Source organism: Vombatus ursinus, unplaced genomic scaffold (assembly GCF_900497805.2).
Source record: "Vombatus ursinus unplaced genomic scaffold, bare-nosed wombat genome assembly UNPS02014812.1, whole genome shotgun sequence".
NCBI classification, from domain to species: domain Eukaryota; kingdom Metazoa; phylum Chordata; class Mammalia; order Diprotodontia; family Vombatidae; genus Vombatus; species Vombatus ursinus.
In genome coordinates, this window is record NW_020954590.1 from 29,999,033 (window position 1) to 30,022,506 (window position 23,474).

A 23,474-nucleotide genomic window follows, 5' to 3' on the forward strand; every position below is an offset into this window, starting at 1 on the left:
CTTCATTTGTGCCCTTGATATCATCTTCACCCATTTCCTCCAAAAACTTGCTCCACCAGACATTCTCTCTCTATACATATTATCTTTATTCACTCATCTGGCTCATTACCTGCTGCTTATAAACATGGTCAGATCTCCCAAATCATAAAAAAACAAAATAAAACAAACCTTCCCTTGATCTTGCATCCTCCTTAAATTTTTAATCCTATATCTCTTTTCCTTTTTAATTAATCAATAAACATTTATTAGGTGCCTGTCTACTATGTGTCAGACATTGTGCTAAGTACTGGAGATACAAAAGGAGGCAAAAAAATAGCCTCTGCCTTCAAAGAGTTTACAATCTAATTAATTTTTACAGCTTAACTTCTAAAAAGAGTAGTCTATGTTAAAAAAAAAATACATTTCCTCAGTAGTCATTTATTTACCCCTGCAGTCTTGTTTCAACTCCATTGTTCTACTGAAACTTCTTTCTCAAAGGTTACCAACGATCCTAAATAACAGGCTTACCAATAAATAATAATCAGATGATTGGATTTAGAACTTGAAGGGATCTTAGAGATCACTTGTTTAATGTCCTAATTTTATAGATGAGAAAACCCAAGACCCTGAGAGATTAAGTGACTTGCCCAAGGTTATGTAGGTAGTAAATAGTAGGATTTGAACCTAGATCTCCCATTTTTAAAATAGCAGTTAACATGTAATTACCCACTTCTACTCTCTCTTGCCTTGACTCCTATGACACCATTCCCTTCTAGTCCTTCTGTCTATTTGACTGCCCCTCAATCGTGTTCACTGATTCATTGTCACCTTCCCTTTCCGAGTGTGGGTTTTCTATGCCCTTTTCCCTTTATACTCTCTCACTAGATCACTTCATCCACTCCCATGGATTCAATATGACCCTTAGATAGACAAATCCCTAATCAGTACATTCAGTCCCAGTAGCTCCAGGCCACCTATTGAATATTTCCAATGGCCTGATAGACATCTCTACTTGTATGTCCCACCAGCACCTCAAGCTCAACATGTCCAAAACTGATCCCACCATCTCACTTTCTAACCTTGCTTCTCCCAACTTTCCTTTTTCTGTTGATGATACTATTGTCCTCCCAGTCACCCAGGCACAAAACTTTGATAGTCATCTTTGACATTTGTCAAATTGTTGCATCCAAATCAGTTGCTGAGTCCTTTAAATTTTACCTCCACAATATTGCTCATGTCCTTCTCTCCTGTCCACTTAACACTTTTACCATCTTCATTCAAGTCCTGTTTTATTTATTTATTTATTTTGATAGTAGTTTCTTAACGGGTCTTCCTCTGTCTAGTCTCCAGTTTATCCTTCGTACAGCTTCCAAAATAAGCCTTATATAGTGCACATATTTGATAATTTCATTCCCATCTTTAAAAAACAAAGCAAAAACACTCAACAACAAACTTCAACAGTTCTGTTTCCTAAAAGATAAAATACAAATTCCGAAAGCCTATCTTTGAAAATTTTACGCAATTTGTCTTAAACCTGTCTTTCCAATCTTATCTTATATGATTCTCCTTCATATCATAGTCCAGCAAAATTAGACTAGTAGGTGCTCCCTTTAAGTAGTTCCCTGGATGGTTACGAGAAGGCCTCCTACCTTTGTCGTATCTGTGCATTCACACCGGCTGCCTCCCGCTATATTTCCACCTGTTGACATTTTTCTCTTCCTTCTTGGCAAAGCTGAGGTGGAACTTCTTGCATAAAAATCTTCCTTGATTCCTCAAACTGCTCAAATTTTTCTGGAGTACTGTGTCTGGATCTCTTCTTTGTTCTCATCATACCGCACCTTGTACTATAATTATCTGTTCATATGCTGCACCTGCCCCATTTTAATGTAAACACACTGAGAGCAGGTACTGTGTTTTTTAACTTTGTATTCACAGCACCCAGCATAGGGGTCTACACATACAATAGCAGGTCATGTTTGTTGGATGAATTGAATTATATGTTCAGGACACTGTCCAGTCTAGATACTGGGGAAAATTAAAAGATAAATGAGCCAGAATCCCCATTGCTGGTCATTGTCTCAGCACGGAACCAGTCCTAAGGTCCCAAATCCCCCTCCAGGTCTGAGCAGATGCAGCACATGTTTCCAAAACCTAGTTAAGTTATAGCCTAGCAGCAATTATCCCAATACATCCCCGACTTCTCTCTCCAAGGAAACTTAGCTGTTGAGGAACAAATGGCTCTTTCCAGACCAGGGGGTCCATTGTGCTTAGATAAAGTTGTAGAACTGTTCTTTGTAGTATCCCCTACCTACCACCTACCAGCATGGTCAGCAAGGAGACTGCCCCTATGTAGAGCCTGTTCTGTGCGTGCACATTCAGTAATGTAGAGACAGCGATATTCACTGCCCTAATTCCATTATCCTACCCTCAGAGAGGGATTGGTCCATAAACATTTCAAACTGGAAGTACTATAGGCATCTCAAACTCAACCTTTCCAAAATAGAACTTAAAATCTTTTTCCTTTGGGAAAAAGTAGACAGAGCACTGGGATTAGAATCAGGAAGACTCACCTTCATGAGTTCAAATCTGGCTTCAGACACTTACTAGCTATGTGCCTTACCCTGTTTGCCTCAGTTTCCTCATCTATAAAATGAGCTGATGAAGGAAATGGCAGACCACTCCAGTATCTTTGCTAAGAAAACCCCAAAATGGGATCATGAAGAGTTGGACACAACTGAAACAACTAAACAACAATAATAATCTTTCCCCTAAAACCTTTGTTTTAAAGGGTTTAAAACCTGTCTTTCTCAAACTTACTTATTGCTATAGAGGGCATACTCCCAGTCACTCAGGCTTGCAACCTTAGCGTTGTCCTCTACTCCTCATTCTCACTCTCCACACAAAGACAATTAATTGCCATATCTATTGTATCTATTCCCACAATATTTCTTCTTGCCCCCCAAACAGCCCTGTTATTAGGTCAAGCCCTCATCATTTCTCACCTTGGACTATTATAATAATCTCCTGTGGTTCTTCTTGCCTTAAGTCTATGACTATTTCAGTCCAACCTACCCAGAAACTCCAGGGTCATTTTCCTACTCTAACCATCATTACCCTAATCATTGTTACTCAATAAAATTTGGTGGCTGCCTATTACTTCTAGGATCAAATGTAAACTACTCTTTTTGAAATTTGAAGCTCTTCACAATCTGGGCCTCTAGCTACACAGACCTACTTGGTATCCCTCACACATATTGTTCCATTTCTCTTCATGATTTTGTACTGGTCGTGCCCCATACTTGTAATACTGTCTCTTTCCTCAGCTGTTCCTCATAACCCTGATTTCCTGCAAGGCTTAGCTAAAATTCCACCTTATTTCACTTTCTAGTCCACCCAGCTGCTAGTGCCTTCCTGTCCAAGATTAATATCTGCTTTTTTATGTATCATATATATTTCTTTATATGTGTAGGTTATCTTCACTAATGTAAGTGTCTTGAGGGCAGAGACTACTTCCCTTTTGTCTTTGTAACCCTGGCACTTAGCACAGAGCCTGACACATAGTGGAAACTTAATTAATGATTGTTGGTTGACTGATTGATTGAATTTATTATAACATTTAAACTAGGATAGGTTCAGATAAAGAGAAATGTTGATATTCTACATTTAACTTCTAAGCAACTGTATTTTCATTTTCCCAAGCCTGCCTATATATATATGTATGTATATATAAAATGTCTCTATATATTGTATATAAATATATATAGTCTATGTCATTAATTGCTATTGCCCACAAAAATAACTTCCCAATATTCCATTCTCATCATCCTGGCCTTTGCCTCTTGGCACTATATTTCTTACCTCTTTTTTGGTACACATTTTATTCTCTTTCCCTTTTAATGACAGTGTCATTTATTTTCAGTGATTTATTAAGTGTTCATTATGTACAAAGCATGAGTGTCAGCTTAGGATTAAATCTCAGAAAAGTGGCTCTGCTTATCCTGGTATTAATTACATTGTCCTCAGACCAAATCTCTGTAAAACCACATCATGCATGTAGCTTAGTCTACCTGTATCTCTGTGTTTATTAGGTAGCAGCCTTGGATTCTCAGTTGTTTTAAATGATATGTACATATTTTGTTTCTGCAGGAATTGTGATATAAGTTGGAATTATACTTAAATAATATTTTTTCATCTTTTCCTCTCATGGTTTAAATTTTAGGATGTACATTGTCTATTAATATATGTATTTAAATGTGACATAGTTTGCGAAGTACTTAGAATTAAGCTTCAGAAAGTAATTTTAGCTCCCTTGCTAGGAAATACCACGTGCTTTTGAAAACAGTGTTGAATAAAATTTAGGAAAAAAAACTATAATGACTTTTAGTTAATGAAATTGGGCTCAGAGCTTCTGTAGTCACTTAACCAGCTTGACAAGACTGGGAGGAGCTAGGATTTGGACATTCTGCTTGATTGTATTTTTGGGTGGTGACAGGTACTTATAATTGTCTTATACTCCATTTAAGAATGATATTCAACTGGAGAACTGAAATCTGAAGAAAATTTTTAGATTATTTAATTGTTATTTTTATACTATTATGTTTACATTATAATAGATATATTATAATGTTAAATTCCTGTTCCTTTTCAAGTCATACTTTGATGACTCACCATAATGTATGGGTTACCCTGGATTCTTGAAGGCTAGCCCAGCAGAGTTGAAGCCCTAGAAGAAGCCCTACTATGCTGGAAAGATTGGAATATGGTACCAGTAATAGGCTATGTTTACTTTCTGAGAGACAGCCTAGCTAAGTACTGAGAAGTTCCTTGCCAGCAGGTTGGTGTCTTTGTGATGAATTATTTGGCTTTGGCAATCCATGCAACAAAGAAATACAAAATAGCCCTCAGTCCTATTTGTCCATCTTCCAATTTTGTAGCAGGTTGTAAATTAATGGAAAGGGAGTGGGGGAGGAGATAAGGTGCTAAGAATCATTTTTTAGGCTATCTAGAAACATTAACTTGTACTCTAATTGTACTTTAAATTGAGGTCCTTGTGTAGTGACAGAGTAGGCATTTCTGTCCTGGAGAAATTAAAATCATATCAGTCTTGACATTCTTGTTATAAATGAAGCCAGAATGCAAAAGAAAAAGACAAGAACAACTGTACATGGAATAGGTCCTTGCTGAAGGTAACACAATTTTAGGGGAATTGAAGTATCAGTTTTCGAAGTCTCTGAAAGGGAGAAAGTTGCTAAATGTTCAGAAAAAGTCATGGATGTTATTATTACCAAAAAAGCTGACTGAGAAAGCATCTGTAACTACTGACCCATCTGCTTACTTTCCTATCCCTATAAAATCTTTATGAGATGATCTAAATATGTATTAAGAGATTTTTTATGAAGAGAACAGATTGGCTTTCACAAATTATGTTCCACAACAGACTGTGTCTTTATAGTCACTTGGACTGAAAGCTACAAAAAATAGAGGATTCTACTGTTTCTATTGTTTGTTGTTAGTCTACTAATTCTATTGTTTTTTGTTTATTAAAAAAATTATTCTTTGGAGCATAATGTTGTATTAGATGATCTTCTTCAGCAAGGTGTCTCCCATACAAATCATACAAGATTTATTGGAATATGTATGTATGTAACAACAGAAAGTTATTGATATCAGAGGAAGCATAAAGCAAAGAGAGGGAACTCATCAAAAGTTTTTCCTACTGTCATGGAGGCTGGCCAATTACAATCCAAGTGGAAAAGCATCCTCCAGTGCTTTCTGTTTGTGGACAACACTGTATTAATGACATCTGTTTCTGTTTCATGGATAAATTCATCCTGTTCACATTCAGTGTTATAACTACCAATTGTGTATTTCTCTATATCTTGTTTTTCCTCTCCATTATCCTTCTCACCCTCTCTTTTTACCGTATCCCTCCTCACACATTTGATTTACTTCTAACCGCTACCTCCCTAATCTGTACCCTTTTAAAGAATCCTTCTCTTATCCTCTTCTCTTACTCTAATATTCCTTAATCTACCCATCCCCTTAAGAATCCTTCCCTTCTTGATCTACATACCCTTCTAAAAGTCCCTGCCTTATCTTGTCCCCTTGCCCTTCTATATCTTTATAAATTTAGATGACTTTTATATCCTTCTAGATGTATATATAATTTCCTCTTCAACTCAGTTCTAATGAGATTAAGGTTCCAGCACTACCAGCCCTCAACCTCCATCTGCTTCCAGTTCATTAACCCCTCATTTGTATGAGAGAATTGCTCCATTTTACCTCTCCCTACCCAATTTTATTTTTTAGAATAATCCTATCATGTTCAACTCAATCCCAAGCCTACTGTCTATGTATGACTTTTCAAACTACCCAAGTAATGATAATATTCTTAAGAGTACAGATAACATTTTCCCATATAAGAAGTAAACAGTTTGACCTTGTTGAGTCCCTTATAATTGGTCTTTAATGTTTACCTTAGGTTCTCCTGGATCTTATATGTCAAATTTTCCATTGAGTTCTGATCTTTTTTTTTTTTTTTAGATTTATGGTCTTTTTGTCACAAATACTGAAAGTCAATTCATTGAGTGTCCTTTTTTTTTTTTTCATTCAGGATTATACTTGACTTTGCTTGGTAAATTATTCTTAGTTGCAAACTGAGATCCTTTGCTCTTCAAATGTTCCAAGCCCTTTGCTCTTTTTAATGTATAAGCTGCTAGATCTTGTGTTATCCTGACTGTAGCTCCACAGTATTTAAATTGTTTTTTTCTTGTTGCTTATAGTATTGAAGAGGGTTTCGTTCAGTTTCAGAAGCCGAGACCTTTGCAGCCTCGCCATTTTGATCTTATTCAGATGCGCTTTCCTTCCTGGACCCAAAAAGAATCTGGCTCCAGTTTGCCTACAATTCCCAGAAAAAATCTTAAACTTTAGATTCCTTGTAGACTCACTTTATCTCTGAAAGCACCTTTGAAGAAGTTTGTCTACTGGTCCCAGCTCCATTTGAAAGCAAACTTCCCCCCTTCCAGTTCCCTTCATTATCTATTCTTATTGTTTATTCAAATCTCTCAGACCTTCCAAATGGAAATTCTCACCTGGACCCTTTTTCTTAACCAACTCCCCCCTTCAACTGGCCTTTCCCACTGTTTTACTTTCCTGTGACCCCTGGCCATTTCTCACCCTTAATCCTAGCTAGGCATCACGAGGTCCAGGACCCAGGAGTTCTGTTCACTCCAGCTTACTAGCCACTCCCATCCAGATCTCCTTAGACCCCTCCTCCAGTCACTCCAAACTACTTGGCCACTCCTAGATCCCTCCCACAGTCTTTCTGTGCTTAAGATTCACCTTTGCCCCATTCAGACGCTGAGCTGTTCTCAAACTTAGAGACTGAGACTGTCTCATGCCCACTCGTCCTTACGGGTGTCACCTGGCCTCCCCTTGTTCAGACCCCATTCAGATGTCACCTGGTCACCTTAACCCCCAGCCCCCATTCAGAGGCTGAGAATCTCTCAAGCCCAGAGGCTGAGGTTTTCTTAAGTCTGCTCGTCCTTATGAGCGTCACCTGACCACCTTTGTCCCCGTTCAGAGGCTGAGAACCTCTCACGCCAAGAAGCTGAGACTCTCAAGCCCTGCTGGCCCTCATGGGCGTGACCTGGCCTATATGTGATTTATCTTTAATAAATTATTTCTCTGGCTGGAAGAAGATTTGGGATGAATTCTTTCAGGCAAGCCCGCGTCATGATCTGGGGCTTTTCCCAGCACCCCCAAACCTCCCGTGATCTTGGGGTGCCTCTGTGCATCTAGGAGCACCCCAAAACCTCTACCCCTCTTCAGTATTTTCTCCTTAACCTGGGAGCTTTGAAATTTGGCTATGATGTTCCCATAAGTTTTCATCTTGTAATCTCTTTCAGGTAGTGATGATGTGGTCTAGAGGTTAGGGGTCCTGGAATCCCAAAATCATGACATGCGGGTCCTGCCCAAAAGAATTCAACCCAAGCCTTCTTGCAGCCAAAAACAAGGTTTATTGAAGATTCGCCATGTTAGCTAGACTCCTAAGGAATCTGAGCATCTATGGGCTATTGGCTAGATTCTAAGAATCAGAGCATCTTAATAGGGACAAGATGGACCTTATATACAGAAAGAGTGTGGGAGGGACCTAGGAGGGCCAAGTAGTCTATGAGGTAATAGAATTCCAGGGACCTGGACTACATGGCCAAGGGAGAATGGAGTCTGGCTAGGATTAAAGGTGGGAAATGGCCAGGGGCCATACATAGGGAGGTAAGACAATGGAGGGGAGATTGGGTGCAGCCACAGTGAAAGGCCAGTTGATGGGATTATGGCCTCAGGCTAACACCAGAGATTTGGCCACATGGGAAAGTCCAGGGTTTTTCCTTTCTGGGGCCCAGATCCCAACCCCATCAGTGATAGATGGATTATTTTCCATTTCTATTTTACTTTCTCATTCTAGAACTTCAGGGCAATTTTTCTTGTAACATTGTTACAAAATAGATATTAAAATAAACAGATATTAAATATCTACATTATAAATATCTATCATATTTAAAAATAGATATTAAAAGGGATAAAATAAAACTTAGGTTCTTTCTCCTTTGCCCTACTCATTATTAGTTATTTTTTAGTGGTTTATTATTATAGGCAAGTTCCAGGCCTGAGGCATGGAGGGTGATGCCTCAGGCTTCAAGTTTTTGTACTGTTGTTTTCTGAACACTGTGTTCAGAACGCTGAGGCAAGGCCAGGGCCCTCAGCCATGCTGTCACTGTAAACACTCTCTAGGGCTGCAAACTTAAGCTGTCACCTTTGCCCGGGAACCAAAACCAGGGACACTGCTCTCCTACAAGTGCCTACACCCAGCAGGGTCCCCACCCCTCTGCTACTGCACTCACTGGGCGTGTGCTTGCTCCTTCTGACCCACAGCTCTGGACTGCATCTGGTCAGCACAGATGGGCCTGGCATCCCACAATAGCAGTGGGTCTTTCAATCTACCCCTACTCTGCTGTTCTCCTGGAGGTGTTTGCACTTCAATTGGGTCAAACCTCTGCCCTGGGTGGTCAGGTCTTTCTTAAGGTCCTACCAAGTTGTTTTGCCCCAACTTTTGATTATTTCTGCTGCTTAAAGTTTATTTTGAAGTGATATTTTATCTTATTTGCTGGAGAAATTTGGAGCCCCAGTACTTCTTGTCTTATTCCACCATCTTCTCAGAATCCTCTCCATTTTTTCTTTCATATCTTTGTACTGGTTGTGCTCCATCCTTCTAAGGCTCTCTTCCTCAGCAGGGCCTCTTGGAATCCCTAGTTTCCTCCTGTCTCCCTTGAGATTTCTGACTTCTTTGTCAAGGACAGGGGCATCAAGATACTGTTGCTGAAACTTTAGGTTTGGAACTGTGAGCCAAGTCACAAACTCATGGAGAACACCACCTGGTGGGTGACATAGACATTGCAATCCTTTTCTAGATAATTGCTACAGTGACATGCTGCCTTTCTGTAGGCTTAAGGAAGGAAGCTTATACATATGAACTACTGTATTTATACTACAGCGCCATCACTGCCGAACACCAAGGGTCACATGAAATGAAATGTCACAGGTGCAAATATGGAAATTTAATTGGCAACTAAAAGGTTCTTTGGTGAATGTTTATGAAGAAAGGAAATGAAAAGGTTTTAAGCTCATTCAAGCTCTAGTAGTTTCTGATAATAGAGTATATCTTTGCAGTAAATCAGAATATTTGTGTCATTTAAATACATTCTTTCTCTCTCTGCTAGAGAGTGTTGAATACCAACTGACATGCTGTTAAACAATCCAATTCTCTGCTTTCTAGATTCATTATGACTATCAGTCACTCTTCTGTTTACAGATTATCCCTTTGTAGATTATTACAATTTCTGAAGTTACAGTTTATTTTATAATACTGGCTTTACATTTTAGATTGACAACTTCTTTTTACCACACAGGGAAGTCTCAAAGTTTCTAAATTACATTTTGCTATAGGTTAGATCAGAGACAGTTTCTTGTTTATGGGAATTCTTGCCTAGGGCTTTCTTGATGGGTAAGTAGGCAGCTGCTTGTGTAATCTGATATGAAGAATTCTGAGAAGGACCCACTTGTCTCAGAATATTTCTCCTATCACCTTTTTTTTTTCTTTCCTTAAAATCTCTGAATTACTAATTTGACTACTTATAGTTAAAACACTGTAGCCTGTTAAAATGTAACGATTAAATAATAGCTAACATTTATATAGTGTATTATATACATATAGTATTTCATTTGAGCCTTGCAGCAAATCTGTGAAGTGGGTAGTGTATTGTTACAGATGAAGAAACTGAGACTGAGAAGTTAAATAACTTGGCCAAAGTTAATTAGATTGTATGTGGTAGGGGTAGGATTGAAAGTCAAGTCTCTGACTCCAGACCAAGGGCTTGTTCCACCATGTAATACTGCCTTCCTAATTGGTTATTTGAGAAGTTTAATGCATCAAACCACCTTGAACAATGAATATTTTACTAATTGACCCAAGAATTCCTAGCAGAAACAAGGTCTGGAGGGAATGGAACACAATACAGCTAAATTTTGATAGGACAATGGGGATCTAAAAGGATTCCAGGCATGGGACATTCGATTTTGGGGAGGACAGATCTCAAGAGAGTGAACAGTGGGAGCCCCTGAGGAGTCAGCACTCAGTATTAGGGCTTCAAGGAAGTGGGAGGAAGAAAGGGTGAAAAGGGAAATGGAGGACCTTTGAAGAAAAACTTTTTCCACTTCATAAATTTTATCACGGATTTCTGGTTCCATCTATATTGTGTGGATTCTTGTTAGTTTCAGTTAGAAGATACACGATCATCTGTCAGATATTGTAGAGGAAATTCTTGCGTGGGGTGGAAGGTTAGATGATAAATACATGACTTCTAAGATGTTGTGATTCTATGTATCAATTTTCTGATTTATATTTATGTTAATATAAATATGCTTAATATTTATTTATTTAAATTTTTATTTTATCCCTTAACATTTAAATTTTGTCCCTTTTAATATCTATTCTAGAATCTTGGATCAATGTATATTATATAAATATATAGAAGATCTAGGAGCCTGAGTTTTGTCTGAATGGAATCCAGAATGCATCCTAGAAAGATTTTTTTTGGGGGAAGGGGTATATCTTTTACTTTTGTTTTTAATACAATATTGATATTTCTTACCCAGGTCAATGTCGTAATCTTAAAAACCTCTAATTTTGGTGGCCTAATTTTTCTTCTAACAAGCTATCTCTGCTTTAGAAACATTTTCTTCTGGTTGGCCCCTTCTCAATTTGCTGGAAACTTCTTTGCCTGGAACCTTCCATGCTGGCAACTTTAATCTTCTAACCAGTCTCACTTAATTGGAGCGTTGTGCCTGACATCAGAGGCAGAGTGAGACCCCACAAATCTCTACAAAACACTTGGGTCTCCTCAGAATTCCCTAATCGCTCTGTTGTCTGGGATAATAATTTCGGAGAGATGGAAAGAACTTGGTGCATAAACTTCACCTCTTGTAGGACCTTGTAGGACCAGCCCTAGTTGTAGCTCTTTTCTGTCCCAATTTGTGGGTCAGGTGCTGCCCTAGTGTCCTTCTTGTGATAGCACCTAGGTGGTACAGTGGATGGAGTGCTGGATTTGGAGTCAGGAAAACCTAAATTCAAAGTCAGCCTCAGATCCTTACTAACTCTATGATCCTGGGCAAGTCACTTCTACCTGCCTCAGTTTTCTCACTTATAAAATGGGAATAATAATAGCACCTATCTCCCAGGGTTGTTGTGAAGATAAAATGAGATACTATTTGTAAAGTACTTTGTAAACCTTAAGTAAGTGCTATATAAATTCTATTATTGTTATGTTATATACTTTTATTAATACATATGCTATCATTACTATAGTATGAGGTAGGAGACAGGACATTGCATTTGTAGTCCAAAATACCTCAAATTCCGCCCAAGACAGTGGGACCCTGGACAAGTCACTAAGCTAAGGACATTTAGGTTTGTTTTTTTTTAATTTTTTGTTTTGTGTGTGTGTGTGAGGCAATTGGGGGTTAAGCGTCTTGCCCAGAGTCACACAGCTAGTTAAGTTTTATGTATCCGAGGCTAGGTCCTCCTGACTCCAGGGCCAGTGCTCTATCCACTGCGCCACCTAGCTGCCCCCTAGGGCATTTAGTTTTGCTGTGCCTCAGTTTCCTCATGTGTAAAATGAAGGGATTGGACTTCATTGTCATCAAGGTTCCTTCTAGCTCTAAATCTATGATCCTTTGATTCTTCTTCATATTTCTAGCCTTGGATATATCCAGTTAAGCCACATAACCTTCCTTAAAAAGACTGATTTCTTTGGTTTAGGGAAGTCCTAAGTGAAGAAAATCCTTCCGACAAAGATGATAACTGTTCAGCAAGTTTTCATCTTAAAGAGTTGCCTGGGACCACTCCGACACAGGATCGTATTGCTATTATGAGTCAGAAACGTTCCATGATGAAAACATAAGGCTTTTATTTAGCATATTTAAGGAAAGTCTAAGAGAGGCAACATGGTATAGTGGATAGAGGACAGATCTCAGTCAGGAAGAACTTGGCAGGTCTAAGAACGGCAGGTCTGATTCTTTCTTTTTCTTTTCTTTTTTTTTTTTTGCTTTAAATATTTTCCCCCCAATTACATTTCAAGAAATTTTTGGCATTCATTTTTACAAAACTTTGAGTTCCAAATTTTTATCCCTCTCTCCTTCCCCTTTCCTCTTCTGAAAATGGTAGGCAGTTTGATATAGTATATACATATGTTAGTTATCATATAAAACATATTTCAATATTCATCACAGTTGTGGAAAAATAAATAGATCAAAAGAAAAAAACAGAAGAAAGAATAAAGTAAGTGAAAAAATATGCTTTGATGTGCATTCAGAATCCATCTGTTCTTTATCTGAATGTGGATAACATTTTCCTTCATGAATCCTTTGTACTTGTCTCAGATCATTGTGTTGCTGAGAAAAGCTGAGTCATTCATAGCTGATCATCAAATGATATTGCTGATACTGTGTACAATGTTTTCCTGGTTCTGCTCATTTCACTTTGCATCAGTTTGTGCAAGTCTTTCCAGGTTTTTTTGAAACATACCTGTTCATCATTTCTTATTGCACAACAGTATTCAATTACATTTATATACCACAACTTGTTCAGCTGTTCTCCAGTTGATGGACATCTCCTCAATATATGGACATCTCCAATATTTTGCCACCGTGAATAAGGCTGCCATAAATATTTTTTGCACATGTAGATACTTTTCCCTTTTTTATGATCTCTTTGAGATACAGACCTAGCAGTGGTATTGCTGGATCAAAAGATATGCACAGTTTGGTTACCCTTTGGGCATAGCTCCAAATTGCCCACCAGAATGGTTGGAACAATTTTCAACTCCAATAATGCATTAGTGTTCCAATTTTCCCCTATCTTTTCCAACATTTATCATTTTCCTTTTTTGTCATATTAGTCAATTTGATTGGTGTGAGGTGGTATTTCAGAGTTGTTTTAATTCGTATTTCTCTAATCAAAAGTGATTTAGAGCACTTCTTCACATGCCTATAGATATCTTTGATTTCTTCATCTGAAAATTGCTTGTTCATGTTATTTGTGGCAGGTCTAATTCTTCTGTGAAGTCTCATTAAATATTAGATGGATTGCAATAGCCATCTTTTTCCCATTTCTTGATTAACTATATCTTTCTTCTGGACTTCCTTCAAGACTCACCTGAAGTTCTGTCTTCTGCAAGAAGCCTACCCCTTCTCCCCAGCTCCTTCCCCCAGAGCCTTATCTATGAAATTACTTCCCATTTTATACTACATATATTTTGTATGTATACAGCTGTTTATGTGCTCTCTCCCCCAATAGAATGGCAGCTCCTTGCAGGCAGGATCTATCTCCGGTGCCTTACACAAAGCAAGCATTTAATAAATACTTGTTGATTGAATAATCTGGGACGAATAAAATCTTGTGGTCATTTTTCCCCGCCAACATATATCTCATTACATTTCCAGTTCTGGCCACATTTTCTTCAAATTCTCTGAAGGTCCCTAGATGTGAATCATGTACTTGGAAAACCTGAAAAGATCTAACAGTTTTTTTTAAAAAATCAATTAATTGTATATAGAAGGGGAATTATTCTTCTTGTCATCCAGCACACACACACTCTGTTTACACTTTATCTTCATTTTTGTTCCTTAAATCCTCATTCATTCATTTATCATCTTTCGGTCAATTGAAGATCTCTCTATTGGAATCATTTTACAGGGCTGCCAGTGAAACCAAACAATTTAACATCTTCAAGTCTTTTATGGGGTTCACAACAGTCTTTGTTATTCAGTTTCTAGTTGTTTTCACACATATTCCTTCAAAATCCACTCTCTTTGAATAGGTCTAACTAATCTAAGAAAGGGCAATACTAAGAAATATTTCAGTATAAAATCAGCCTTCATGGAATCTCTCCTTAGATGCCTCATCATAATGTAGAGGTGATCTTGTGTTCTCAAAAGCTATGACAACAGAGCTCAAGTTCTGGCAGGTGTCCCCTGCTGGAAAGCTCTTATCTATAGGCTTGGTGATAAATTCCAAGTCCGTAAGCATGTCTGTTGTCTAAGTACTAGCCTAGCCAATTTCAGAGAAGCTGAATGTTGGCCATCAGGTGATAACATGTTTTGGTTACAGCAACTCAAGAAAGATTGTCTACTAAGGCAAGGAAGGATTGTGATATGCATTACTGGAGGGAACCATGATAAAGTCTATGAGCTATGCCGTGTCCTTTCCATTGTGTCTTTTATAGTAAAAGAGACTTGCTTCCTTGTCTTCTTTTTTATTTGTTAGTTCTTTGCAAAAATAATGTGAATGAAGGCAGGGGAGAAAGAGGAAGCATGGTGTGGTGCAAAGAGTGCTGGATTTGAAGTCACAGGATATAATTTTGAACCTCAACAATATCACTTACTACCTGTGTGATCTGAGGCAAGTAACTTAACCTCTCTGGGCCTTAGTTTCCTCATCTGTAAAATTATTGAGTTGAATTAGATGACCTCCTAGGCCCTTTCCAACTCTAAATCGATGATCCTATGAAATGGAGGAATTGTATGAGAGGCATAGTAGATAGTCTCAGAACTAACAAGACGTGACTCAAGTCCTGCCTTTGACACAGTGGCTGTGTGACCCTGGGCAGGTCACATCACTTTCAGTGATCTGGGCAGGTCATTTTTCTAGTTCCTATCCCTTTGAAATGGGAGATATGGTAGAAAAGACAAATTTTATTTTCAAGTTATCTTCATACTCTGGTTGCTGAATCCACCATGCTGAGCACTGGGTAAACACTCAATAAATAGTTGTTGAATGGATGAATTGGCCTCTGGCTTTCTAAACTTGACTTCTTCTTTACCTAGTGGCATTACAGGCACTAAAGAGAAAGAAGAGGTTTGAGAAACAGTTAACTCAGATTGATGGCACACTTTCAACCATTGAGTTCCAGAGAGAAGCCCTGGAAAATTCCCATACTAACACAGAAGTGTTAAGGAACATGGGCTTTGCTGCAAAAGCTATGAAAGCAGTTCATGAAAATATGTGAGTGGTTTTGGTTTTCTTTCCCAACCAGTAATTACTGCTCTGGAAGTTATTCTTAGGAAGGAACAAGTGACTAACTTTAAACAGAAGAGTTTCATCTGTGCTGAGGTGATCTGGCATATTCTCCAATAATCCCAATACAATATATCCTGAATTGAATACTCTATTAGAAGGGGAAAAAAACAAAACAAAACAAACTCAGCTTTCAGGACTCTCATTATGCCTGGGTGGATTAGAAAGTTGTCTATTGTAAGGTATGATTCCAGAAGCCAGGAATATTCTACTCTTTGCCTCTCCTCCACCTTTTTGCTGAAAGAAATGACTTTTAACCAATGTTGGGGGGTGTTCAGAAATGTTTTATAATTACAGATAAGCTTTAAAATCTAAATATTGAAAGAAGTAGCAAATACATTTAAATTCATACTAGGATATGAGTGATATCTCTAATTTTTTTCAAAGCATATTTTGATGGAGAGGAGGGTTAGAGAGAGTCCAGAGCACAGGCCACCTGAGAGAAGGTATTTCAGTTACCACAAAGTAGGAGAAGAACAGAGAAAAGGAAAGGCCGGGATCTGCCCATAGTTAGGCATGATAACTTTCTTAACAATCAGTTTGACTTGCCATTTTGACAACCATGGAGAGAACATTCTACTTATTTATCAAAGTCAGAATGCCCTAATGACACTGTGCATCCTGTATTCTAAAATAGATCCTATAATTAGAAGCTAAATATTGCAATTACAGATGACAACTAGCTTCCACTCCTTCCCTGACAGTGTCCAAACTTAGCATTGCCCCAGATTGCCCTCTATGTTTTAATTCATCTCCTGAGTCAAATATTATCCCCTTCCTGTTTCTACCTCCCATACTCTCTCCATGGTTATTCCCAAACATTTTATATAACATCCCTAGAAACTGGGACTATTGCAACTGATTTATTACATTAGCAGTTTGGGGCAGCATCTGTTGACATATCCCAACACAACAGTACTCATATGGGTGAGAAGAATAATCATTTTCCTTCCATATACGATTAGTTGATATAAAAAAATCCTTAGACTTGCTTAGGTTTGCCAAGTACGTGATTCGCATCTAGGATCATGGAGAATTAATTTGGGATCCATAGCATTTAGATAACGTCAGGCTTCAGGTTGCCTAAGGACTGTAAAGCCTTTACCATATTATGGATCCTGATCTACTATATACCCTAGCACAGTGGACATTTGAATACTTGTATTATGAGTGCTGAGATCATTCAGAGATCATTAGATCTCAAGATCATAGATCTAAAGTTGGCCTCTATGGCATCTGTAATTAACTTGCCAGTGGCAATAGTGACAACTGAGAGGCTTACACAATTAACCAAGGTCCCTGAGCAATCAGTATCTGTAAAGGACATTCTTGCATTGTCCCCTATGTTTCTATTAGTGACTGCTTCCTGGTAATGACTAGCAAGAACTGCCACTTATGTGTCACCTAAATGGAATGGTACCTGATAACCTATAACAACAATCTAACAAAAAGCTGGATTCCCCAAATGATGTCTTGCCGTAAGTGGCTCAAATTAAAATTTCTCCCGTTTTTCTCCTTAACTAAACTATAGAAACGGTGTTTTGCCATTTGTTAACTACAAAATAAATTGATCTTAATCACAAGAAGCTTCCTTTTTAAAATCCGTATATGACCTCATTCCCCAAATGCAGAGGCCATTTGGGCAGTATTTATACCTGTTCAGGCAAGGTTTTTCTTTTATAATGCAAATTTTTTAGAAAGTTGATTTTATAAAAAATAACATTATTTATATGCTCTGACTGCAGGAGATTGGTAAAATATCAAAGACTTTAAAGTAAATGGGTTCATTTTTCATGTGGAGTTATGTTTAAATTCTTAACTTTAAACTGAAAACTCTAAATATTTCAATAAAAATTATTTCCCCAGGGACATTAACAAAATAGATGATTTGATGCAAGAGATTACAGAGCAGCAAGACATCGCCCAGGAAATCTCAGAAGCATTTTCTCAGCGAGTTGGATTTAATGATGATTTTGATGAGGTTAGTAACACAACAAAATGGAAATTAGAGCTGAGTCCACTGTAAATGTCAGTGCCTTCAGAAGATCCATCTTCTGAAACCTTCTCACCATTCAGAGTATGCAAATGATTTCTTTTTTAAAGTATTTATCAGTTCAACATACTTTCAATTTTCTATTTTGGACTAGGATTTTGGATTGGGATTTTGTTGGTATAAAGAATTCCGCATAAGAAAGCTCTCTCTACCAATGCAAATTGGTACCTGCTTTGCAATTTAGAGAGTTTCCTAAATCACTGTGAGATTAAGTGGCTTGCTTAAGTGACATTGAGTGACATGACTTGCCCACACATCTAGTATATGTCAGAGGGAGATGTTGAACCCAGATCTAATTGACTCTGAGGTGAAATCTTTGTCTTTTATGCCATACTATGTTCAACATATTTGTTATAGATTTATTTTTGCAAGTAAGAAAAAAAAAAGAGTCCTGGGAGTATTTTATTTAAAGAAAAGACAAGTACATTTTGGCAAACAGTCTGCCAATTAAGCTTTTGGCTTTTAAAATCAGGACAAATCGGGATGTAATTATGTAAATAAGTTAAGGATTTTTTGTGATTGAAATCTAAAATGCTCCATTAAAAGGAAAAGAGTACTTTCACATCTGGGCAAAACATAGTTCAGATTGGGTTAGTCTGCAAGGGGGAGACTTAAGAGCTAAAGAGCATCTGGAATTAGAGGGTTAAGCTGACTGTGTTTATTTCTTAGACTATGGAACTAAATACATGTGGAGTGGCATTATTAATAAACATGTCCCATTAAAATTAATCTGTCCAATAACACAGCCTATAATCCTAAATGGCTGCAGTGTGAAATTTAAGTTATTCTGTTCCAAGTACACATATATATCATAGTATATGTACAAGATTTTAAAAAAATCTGATTGTGAGAGCACAACAAAAAATCTGTAACTACATGATATTCACATGATTATTAGTGAAAATAATATTTCATATCCGAAAAGAACAATCCAGCTCCCAAGAAATAATATCCATAGAAACCGGGAGAGTAAGAAGTGGGGACTAATGACTTTTATAGACTGTGTAGACATCTAATGTCTGTCAGTGTGTCTAGGTGGAGAGAAAAGGGAAATGGGAGTCAGGGTATCTGAGTTCAAGATCCAGTTCTGCCACTAGTCACCTCAAACTGTGACTCAAACAAATCACTTAACCTCTCTGGGTCTCTGTTTCCTTATCTATAAAATGAAGAGTTGAACTACAAGATTTCTATTTTCCCTTTTAACTCAGAAATTCTATAATCTAATAGTTGATTTGCAAAGCACTGGACTAATAGATACTATGACTTTTTTTTCTATTGTGTTTCTTAATTCTTCTCCATTACTTCAAAGATATGTGATTTCATTGATCTGGTTACTCCCTCCACTGATGTTTATATAGCACATCCTCCAAATTTTAGGAGACAAACTATATTATATCGCTATGTCATGATGAGACATCAAGATATGATTTTAAAGGTAGCATTTAATAGTTAATAGTATGATAATGTCTTTTGTTTAGTATGCTTACTATGATAAATAAGAAAGCATTATTTGCAACTATGGGAACTCATACATACTGTGACATCATAATATGTTCTCTTGTTGCTTTATTTATTCCTAAGAGTTTTATCATACAAGAATCACTTGAAAGAAGCAAGCATATTTATTCCAGAGACTTTTTTTGAATTTTTGAATTTATTTTTTATTCTAAGACCCAGGGGGACAGGATTGTTGTCTTCAAAAAACTGAAGGGCTTTCATGTGAAAGAAGGATTAGACTTCTATATTTCTTCAGAGAGCAGAACAAGGAGAAACTTCCTAGCAATTCAAGGTGTCCAAAATGGAATGAATTCCTTGTATGTTGAATATTTGTATATAGCATGTGTGTGTGTGTCTGTATGTGTGTGTGTGTGTGTGTGTGTGTGTGTTTATTAAAGTGTCCCAAAAGTCCAGGATAAATTGAAGGTAACCTCAAAGGGAAGGCTCTAGGATTAAGGAGGACTAGGAAAGGCTTCTTGCTGAAGGCAGGACTTTAGCTGAGACTTGAAGGAAATCTGAGAAGCTGAGAAGTGGAGATGAGGAGGGAGAGAAGACCATAGATGGAGGAATAGGGAGATTGTAGAGTCTGTATTGGGTAGGGGTAGTGTGTTCACACTGTCAAAGTCACAGATCATTAAGGAATTGAAGTAAGTTTTGGTGGAAGGAATAGGGACTCTTCCACTTTTTTCTTACCTGTCTTGTCTGTTGTTCATCCATATGGCATTTGTAGTCAGCTTCATGACCTCTTTAACACTAACCATCAAAACACATAGGCTTCAATATGATATTTCACCAATGTCTATACTATTTTATATCTCATTACTTTTTAAACAAAAGATTTTCCTTTGCAAACAATCATTCAAATAGATATATTTGTGAAATTTTGGCTGAAATCAATGTATTTCAGACTAGATCAGGGATATTTCAGAAGGAACTATTCCATCAGGCCAAATGGACTAGATCTGGGCCATCTTGCATCCCCAAGGATACTGAAATTCCTTGATGACATAGTTGGATCAGGCTTATAGTCTCATTGTAGGGCAGGGTTCTTAATCTGGAACCCATGAACTTGCTTCTAAAATATTTTAATAACTGTATTTCAGTATAATTGATTTCCTTTGCAATTCCATGCATTTTATTTTATACATTTGAAAACATGATTCTGAAAGGGGGTCCATAGATTTCACCATACTGCTGAAGGTATCCATTTAAGTCTGACAGCCCCTAGACCATCTGAAGCCTTCAATAGAGGGACACATACCTAAGAGTTAACCCTGTCTCTCAGAATGCATTAGGATTACTTTATATCATCTTGACCAGTACTAGAAGAAACAAACTCTAGATGGTATTGAGCTGAAGTCCATGGCTAGAACTACATTCTCTTTGGAGATAGAGCTAGTTGGACAACATTTTTTTCCTAGAAATATAATACTTTGGACCATTATCCGTTTGCTGTGGTTTCTGTGGCTTAAATTAATAGACTCACCCAGAATGAAAATGTTGTGCTATGTAGATTGTGATGAAGTTAGTTACTTCATTAGTTTCAGAAGATAATAGGTAACACTTGTAGAGCTCATATGTAATCCTTACAGCAACCTTATGAGATGGGCAGGGAAGGCATTATTAGTTCCATTTTTCAAGTAAAGAGACAGGCTCAGAGAGGAGAGGTAACTTGGTCATATTGCTGTGTCAGATACAAGATTTGAACCTAAGTCTTATGATTTTAAGTTGTGAATTCTCCTTGAGAGCAGACACTGTCTTTTTCCTTTCTTTGTATCTCTAGTACTTAGCACAGTGCCCGGCATATAGTAGGTGCTTAATAAATTCTTGTGAATTTGACTTGACTTTTCCATTCTGCCATAGCAGGCCTCTAAGACGCTCTTGCTAGAATTGTTTCTTCTAAATAGGAGGATAGAAGTGGTCCATTGAACGAATTAACTGGCAGGTGCAAACTCTTTCCAGAAACTAGTGAGGTTATGTGTTCCCTTAGCATGAATGATTTGAATGGCTGTTTACTGAAGTATCATAAGATTAACCACATCAAATTTGCAAAACCCCAAAATATTCATTTTTAATTATTGCTCAATGTTGTAAGAAGAGTTTAGCTTTAAAATAAAAATTCCATCTCATTGAATTTTCACATATCAATTTGGAAAGCAGATGTTCCTGTTATTGTGTATGAGCCAACCCACGTCTTCAGACATTAAATCTGCCATTCTTTGTTTCACTTGTGCTCAGGATGAGTTGATGGCAGAGCTTGAAGAATTGGAGCAGGAGGAATTAAATAAGAAGATGACAAATATCAGACTTCCAAATGTACCCTCTACCTCGCTGCCAGCCCACCCTGGTAGGCTGCCAAGTGTACCATCCACCTCACATCGATCCCGAGCAGGTACGCTTCCAGCTAAACTCTTGGGAATTAATTGGTTCTCTAAGAAATATGCAACTTTCCATATCCAACCTATACTAAACATATTCCCACGTAAAGGACTTGGAGATTACCTAAATTTTGACAAGTACCTAAATATCTAATAAGATTTTTTTGAAACAAGTGATTCTTGATCCATGCAGCATTCCTCAATCATTGATTTACATTTTTTTTGTTTGTTTTTTTTTAAACTACAGCATCTTCCAGGAGGAAAGAAGATGAAGATGACATAAAACACCTGGCAGCTTGGGCTTCTTAAGGTCAAACTACAATTATTATAAGCCTAAAACTATTTGACATGTATATAATATTTTGAGTCATTAATATTAAAAAAAAACTTACTGAGGCCCCATTTGGGAAAAAAAAATAGGTAGATTACTTTTCATTGTTTTAGTCCATACTTGATTACAATTCTGTTTGTGAGCCTCTGACATGCAAAAATTCACATACTTCAGTCGAGGAATAGAAACATCATAAGTCATTTAACAGTTTGCAAGCGGCTTAAGAGTAAAGTGGTCAGGACTGCCAGGTAAATTATTGCCTTTCCCACTGTTCTGTTTGTGTATGTACATGAGCATATGTGTGTGACTCCTGTCAGCACACACATATGTATGTATTTGAGGTGCCTATTAAAAGAGGTCTGGAGCATGGTAATCATTAAAAGCATTAGTGTGTACATCCTAGATGTAATTCTAATATAGTCTGTACATACACTAATTATGCTTGATTTTTTCAGTTTAGAAATTGAAAAGATTCTTTAAATTGACTTTTAATGTGTCATTTAGGTTTGAAATTAGACAACAGATACATTTGCGGTGGTTGAGATTATTAATAGTGAATACTACTGGGCCAGGTTCTCATGGGTGTGATTTAGGTACCTGAGAAGCTGCATTAATGTTTGTAGTCCATTTGGGCACCATTAATGTTTCAGTGTACTCAGTTTAGTGATGCTCATTCTTTCCTATTTGGTTCATGCTTGTAAATTTATTTGAGGTTTATAGAATAGTCCTTGTAAATATGTGAAAAGGGAAATCTATAGAAATAAAAATGACTTTTGAAAAGAATATATTAGACTATATTTTTTATTTGTAACAATTATCAATGTGTTACAGAAAACATAATAAGTGACAAATGTCATTCTAGATGTGGTTGTATCAGTAATAGAATTTGTCTAGAAGTATTCCCTCATATTTGTGTAATACTAATGAGTTTTTTTGTACTTATAAATATTTAAAGATTGAAAAAATGAAAGCTATATCCGCCTTCTCCTCCCTTTTACCCCCATTAGCACATAAGTAGATAGTCTGCAGTCTAAATCATAACCTCATTCACGAAAATTTCATGATACACACAGATCTTTTTGGCATACTTGTTAGAAACCTTCAATTAAACTTCATTTAAAAAATATTTAGTAAACACTGTATACAGAATACTGTGTTAGGAGCTGGGGATGTACAAAATTTAAATAAAATGTGGCTACTGATCTGATGGAATTTATAGTCTAGTAAGTAGAGATGAGGGGGCTAGGTGGTATAGTGGATAGAGTTCCAGGCCTGAAGTTAGGAAGACTTATTTTCCTGAGTTCAAATCCAGCCTCAGACACTTACTAGCTGTGTGACTCTGGGCAAGTCACTTAACTCTGTTTGCCTCAGTTTCCTCATCTGTAAAATGAGCTGGAGAAGGAAATGGCAAACCACTCCAATATCTTTGCCAAGAAAACCCCAAGTGGGGTCATGAAGAGTCGGACATGACTGAAACAACTGAACAACAAAGTGGAGATGACACAGAAAGAAATAATTATAGTCCAGAATACTGCATGAGTAAGTGCA

At 37.3% G+C, this 23,474-nt stretch overlaps 1 protein-coding gene across 1 annotated transcript in view; it reads left to right on the plus strand.

Annotated features, from left to right (window-relative positions):
- The window catches only part of LOC114054153 (charged multivesicular body protein 4c), a 32,229-nt gene extending 9,099 nt beyond the window's left edge, over positions 1-23,130 (plus strand). Inside the window, exons 2-5 of the mRNA XM_027877300.1 lie at positions 15,418-15,595; positions 17,534-17,648; positions 21,456-21,609; positions 21,843-23,130. Of these exons, the coding sequence (XP_027733101.1) occupies positions 15,418-15,595; positions 17,534-17,648; positions 21,456-21,609; positions 21,843-21,904 (509 nt within the window). The 3' untranslated portion in view covers positions 21,905-23,130. The remainder of the gene's footprint in view (positions 1-15,417; positions 15,596-17,533; positions 17,649-21,455; positions 21,610-21,842) is intronic.
- Positions 23,131-23,474: the final 344 nt, after the last annotated feature.